Source organism: Cyanistes caeruleus, chromosome 4 (genome assembly GCF_971803275.1).
Source record: "Cyanistes caeruleus chromosome 4, bCyaCae1.hap1.1, whole genome shotgun sequence".
In the NCBI taxonomy this organism is placed as follows: domain Eukaryota; kingdom Metazoa; phylum Chordata; class Aves; order Passeriformes; family Paridae; genus Cyanistes; species Cyanistes caeruleus.
Genome location: NC_141704.1, coordinates 14621504 through 14627503, shown reverse-complemented (window position 1 = coordinate 14627503; position 6000 = coordinate 14621504). Strand labels below are relative to the sequence as shown.

The 6000-nt window shown below is 42.1% G+C and overlaps 1 protein-coding gene across 1 annotated transcript in view; it reads left to right on the top strand.

Annotated features, from left to right (window-relative positions):
- The first annotated feature begins 581 nt into the window (after nt 1-581).
- LRRK2 (leucine rich repeat kinase 2) overlaps nt 582-6000 on the top strand; it is a 64041-nt gene continuing 58622 nt past the window's right edge. Inside the window, exons 1-3 of the mRNA XM_086886801.1 lie at nt 582-888; nt 982-1067; nt 5334-5440. Coding sequence (XP_086742927.1) covers nt 729-888; nt 982-1067; nt 5334-5440 — 353 coding nt within the window. The 5' untranslated portion in view covers nt 582-728. The remainder of the gene's footprint in view (nt 889-981; nt 1068-5333; nt 5441-6000) is intronic.

The following is a 6000-nucleotide window of genomic DNA, read 5'->3' as shown; positions in this document are numbered from 1 at the left end:
TCTGGAGGAGGGAGAGAAAACAGTAAAAGGCTCATGGGTCAAGATAAGGACAGGGGGAGATCACTCACCAATCATTATTACAGGCAAAACAGACTCAACTGGGGGAAATTAGCTTATTGCCAAACAAATTAGAGTAGGGCAATTAGAGATGGAAATGAAGCCTTAAAACGCCTTCACCTCACTCCTCCCTTCTTCCAAGGTCCAACTCCACACCCTCCCACAGGGCGCAGCCTTTCAGGAGCAGACCGCCTTAATGTAGATATCCCACAGGGTCACAGATCCTCACCCCCTAAAGCTCATCCAACCCATAAACCAAACCCACGCACTGCACACCACCGCTGCCCAGTTTTTATAGCGAGGCACTGCCGGGCAGCCCGCGGGTCCTGCTCGGCAGCTGTGTTGGGCAGCCGCGTCGTCAATCACTGTGAGGGGGAGCTGCCCGCGGGCCTGCTCTGTGTGCCGGCGCTTGCGCGGGGCCCGCGGGCGTTTCCCACGAGTTACCGGGGGCCGCCCGCCCGCGGGGCCGGTCCTTGGCCGTGTCCATGGAGCAGCGCCGTGGGAGGGGCCGGAGGCCGCGGCGGGGGCGGCTCGGGAGGGCCGGGTGACGGCGGCCGGGTGACGGCGGCAGTGCGGGGCTGCAGCAGCGGGACAGGCCCGCACCGCCCAGCCCGGCCCTGCGCTCGTCCCGCCGAGCGGCGGATGGGCACAGAGAGGGCAGCGGGTCGGCCATGGCCAGCGGCGGTCCCGAGGAAGGGGAGGCAGTGGCGGGGGAGGAACAGGCCCTGAGGAAACTGGTCGTCCGGCTTCAGAACGTCCAGGAGAGGAAGCGGCTGGAGACTCTGGTGCAGACCCTGAGCGACCTGCTGGAGCTGGCGGCCCGGCAGAGCGGTGAGCGCCTGCCCTGCCCTGCCCTTCCTCGCCCGGTCCCGCCCGCCGCCGGTCGCTAACGCGGTCTCTCTGTCTGTCTCTATCCCCCCACAGCTCCCCGGCTCTTCAGTGGCAAAAACGTCCACGTGCCCCTGCTGCTGGTGGTGGATCTGTACCCGGGAGCGGCGGGCGTGCAGCAGGTCAGGGGCCGGGCGGGTCGGGGCCGCTTCCCCCGCTCCGGCTGCGCTCCGGGTTGAGCGAACGCCGGCCCATCCCGGGATTAAAGTTCTTGTTCCGCTTGTCGATTTCTCCTTAACTTTCTGTCTGTCTCCTGGGCCGCTTCATGAAGTGCTCTGAGCTGTAGAAGGGCGCTGTCATCGCTGGCATTTAAAGGGACCAAGCGCTCCAGCTTATTGCAGGCGCCGCTGGCTGCGTCTCTGTTATTACCGGCAGAAGGAGACGAAATAGAAAATAAAAATTAAGCCATGTGAATACTGTGTAATATAGGGTTCTAAATTACCAATGATGTTATCTAATATAATTTTGATGTGTCCATATTGAATTTTGCCGTGGTTAGACAAACTTCTGAAAAGCACGATTTTATACTATGAATTCATATATATGTAGCCGTATCCATGAGACTTGTGCTAGCACAGTTTTTTAAAGGCAGGAGGGAATATTTTAGCTACGAGTAAGTTCTGAAATTTAAGGTTTTGCCGGCCTGCTCCTGTAATTTAACATTGGCCCATTTGGACTGGGTGTGGCACTTGCACAATTTGATGTTATACTTATGGTACAGCTGCCAGACTTGTCATACGAAACAGCTCCTTCCTGGCAGGCATATATTAAATTTCTGACTATGCTATGCATAGAGGATGTTTATAAGCTCCAGATTTCTGTGCATCTCACTTGATTTCTTTTTTTATTTATTTTTAAGCACCTTTATATAGTTAGAATATTTTGGGCATGTTTTGGGATTTTTTCAATTCAGCTGGAAGGAAAAACATGAATTAGATTGCAAATGCCTCTTAAATAATAATATATTTTAAGGTTTTGGGGTTGGGCGTTTTTCTGTGTGCTAGACCTTAGCTAGGGATCAAAAGCCCAAAATCTAGATTAAGTATGAAATTGTATTTCTGTAGTGATTAACCTGAAATAACAATGTTCTTGAGATTTCTTTGAAGACTAAATATTTGTGCAGTGTCTTAATGTTTTACTTACTTTACTGTATGATTTTCAGGTTTTTAACAAATACAGGAATATTAATCAGCAGTTATTTTCAAGATAAAGCACATTAGTTTATAAAACCTCTGCCCAGAAGTCTAAACTTGGAAGTAAAACATCAATCAAAACAAGAAGTAGGTGTGAAATGGTAGCACAAGACTCTCAGAATTATGTAAGAAAGATAGTGATTAACTTTCATTTTAACTCTCTTAAAATACCTCATTCTAATGCAGAATTTTAAAATTAATTTTAATCTTCTTCCTGCCTACATTTGCAGTCATACAGTTTAGAAGTTCTGGACCTCCTTTGCATTACTATGTTGTGTGCAGTGGGAAATTCATAGCCAGTGCAAAGATCAAATTCCATTCCTCATAAAATGTTTTGGGCAGCTCTTCTTTCACATTCAGTTCTGATGTTTACAAACATTCACACTGTAAGTGGAGCTCTGTCTTCTTGCTTCATTCACTGCTATTTGTTTGTAATATTTTTGAATAAATTCTCACTTTACAGCAGTGGCAAAGTTAATGAGGTCCTGATTTCAGTGCAGTCTCTTTGCACTATTAATGATTTTTTTATTGAATAAATAATTAACCATCCTCCTTTTTCTTTTGGCATTGTAAAAGAATTGACTCACATAAGAGAATAAACACAGTCAGAGATATACCTAAAATGAGAATTTACTTTGCCTCCCCTCCTTAACTGGTTACAAAGCATCGTGGGTTGCTGCTGTTCCACTAACTTCTACAGGGTTAATTTGCCTAGTAGGTCAATATTGTAAGAGCTGGCCAAGTCAGACTGCAGGCCTAAACTCTGCAAGCTCCTTCAGAAGTAGTAAGGTACAGGTGTGGAAAGCCAGTAGTTCCTCTAAGTAAAATATATGTCTTTAAGTAAATAGGGTAGTTTCCTGCAGTTTCTCTGGCAATGATTGGAGCAGCTGAGAAACTCTAGAGCAAAATATGAGTGCACTTGTGTAAAGAGCAGTCAGCAGAGCTTTATTGTTCTACATAGATGGTGGGACCTAATATTAATTAATTGCATGCTAGAAACAAAAAGGGTCTGGTTTAAAAATAATGAGTTTCAGTGCTGCTACCAATTATTTCTGTATATTGGGATTTATTTAAGTCTTTATAAGGACATCTTTGTTTGCTTTATTTCCCTTCCCTGTAACCTTCAGGATTTCTGTTATTTAAAAGACCTTGCTTTCTTACTTAATTATCAAACAGCTAATAAGCTCTCTGTTACCTCAGGTTGTGATTTTAATATTGTAAAATAGACCACATATCAACAGGTCAGATGTTTGCATTGATCTTCTCTGGATCACAGATTTGATAAATGTTTGTCAGTACTTTGAGTCCTAACAATACAAATGGAAATGTTCAATGGGAATATAAAATTCATCAGAAACAGTTAATACAAAAATTAATTTTCTAAAGTAATTAAGCAAGTTTTCATCAGATTCTAAATTTTATAAGAATTGTTAGGATGCTCTTATAAAGTGGGACTTCTAAGATAAAATGTTTTCTAAGGAATAAGCAGTTTATCAATTAATAGTCACTTCTACAAGGTTTTTGAAATTTGTACCTGATTGACTGTCACCAATAAACTCTATTTTGTTTGCAGTATGGAAAATTAGGCAATTACATCCCCTCATCTTGGACCAATGGTTACTAAGACTATTCATTGTACCTACACTTAGTAAGGACTCAGTTACACAGACTAGCCTGAATGTCCATAGTAAGAGATTTGTAGTCACATGCAGGACAAGGCAGCTTGCTATCCAAGGAAGAGAAGTGCATGGAAATTGGCTCATAGTCAAGCTCAATCTGCAGACATTAATGTTGTAATTGGCTTAAAACATTTGTCTCTGCAAATCTAAACTGAAACAGGAACAAAAGTCCTGCAGATATGGGCTATGCTCACACTGCAACCGAATGTGTGAAAGGCAAAAGCAGAATTCCAGTCCCCAGGGAGCTACATCGCCTTTTACATGCTCTACAAGGCTGTCAGGAAAGCTGTCTAGATTCAGGCTTACGCTATTCCTGTGGGTGGCTACACTACCAGACTTGTAATTCCATGTCTCTAGTCTTACTGATTGCAGGGTTAGGGATCATGCACTTTATATGAACTTTGTTGTTAAACTCTTCGGAGGTAGCCATTTACATTCCTGTTGTTTGCTGTCCCATCTTGACCTCTTTGCTTTACTTAACTCTTCTGTGAAAAAGTGATCCAGTTATGCTGGATATATAGAGTCTTTGTTACATATTATCTTCTGCCTTGACTCTATTCTTAAAGCACAGCCTTGTCACAGGCCTGCCTCCACTTTTTAATTTACTTACAGGCTCAAGGAAACTCAAATGCCTTGTTATAATTCCTTTTTGTAAAATCTGCTTCATCTTGACTTTCGACATTTCACTGTTCACCTCTTTCAATAGAGGGGTTTTCTTTCATCAGTTATTTCTTTGTACAGATTTTGCTTACTGCTTCCTCACTGCAGCCTGTTCAGTTATATCAGCCAGTAGACATTCATAAGAGAGCAGATTTCTCCAATACAGAAGATCAAAGAGGAGCATTTTTAGCTTTTGGCACTATTTACAGATGTTTGAAAGTCAAAGAATTTGCACAGGATGGGACAGGTAGTTCTTAAGAACAAATACATTTGGTTTAGTTGTCTTTCACTCCTTATGATCTCAAAACTTCTACTGCCTTTGTTATATTTTGAAAGCACACAGAACTGAGGGTTGATGGCTAGAATATGAAATGTATGGTGCTTGTTTATGTATCTCATCCTCATTTAAAACATTGAAGACCTTTAAAAACGTATACTTTCTTACAATTTGCAATTAAATGTTAAATTCTTATGAAAACACACATTTTTTTGTTAAATCCGAACCACCCATAATAGTAGAGGGATTTTCCCTGGCCTGTGATAACGTACTATGGATCACATGGTACGTTTCTGTCTATCAGCAGCTCATTTAACTGTGTGCCCTTTATCCTCAAGCAGTGCTGAAGCAGATTGAGAGTGATGTGTTCCTGCAAGCAATGCAATCAGAATCATTAGCATACGTTTTACTTCCATCTTTTAACTTTCCATGCCATTTGTCTTGTGTTAATTAATTTTCCCTTACTGATTTAGCTAGGTAACAGAACAGCTGTCTTGCAAAAGCCAAGGATATTAGAAGACAATGTAAAAGTGCCAAGCAGAATATCTATTCTAAAATAGTTGTGTTTTTGTTTTACAGATGGGCTGGTCACTTCTTTGTAAATTAATAGAAATTTGTCCAAGTACTCTACAAAACATAGCTCCTAAGGATGTTGGGAAGGACTGGGAAGTACTGGGTGTTCACCAGTAAGTATTTTGTATACAACGAGTCTGCTAGAATGCTTGGTCATTTTGGCAGCATATACATGCAATTAAATATATAAAGTTATTGTATGAGCTTTTTTGTGCATTTCTTCAGCCTTCAGAATGTGCCACACACAAATAGAGATCTTATCTGTGTATTTAAATACATGGTTCAGAAAGTAAAGGAGATTGAGACGGGCCTTTTTTAGTGACACTCAGTGACAGAACGAGAAGCAAAGGGCCCAAATTGAAATATAGGAATTTCCACTTACACATTAAAAAAAATCCTAAGTAATGTTTTTGGCAGAGGCAGTGTCACCTGGATGTTTGTGTGTGTTTTTTCAAATGTGAGGAATTATATCCACAAACCTAAGTAGTGTAAATCAAGGAGGTTTTGTGACACCTGTTATTATTGTCTTAAAGATAAGTATTTACACTGATCACCTCAACTACCTGTGAGTTCAGTGGATACAATTACCTTCAGAAGTAATGGTTTGTTCTGTCTTCTTAGTAAATGGAGCAAATTGTGGTTTGGACTTGCTCAGCTCTGGTCCATCAGCTGT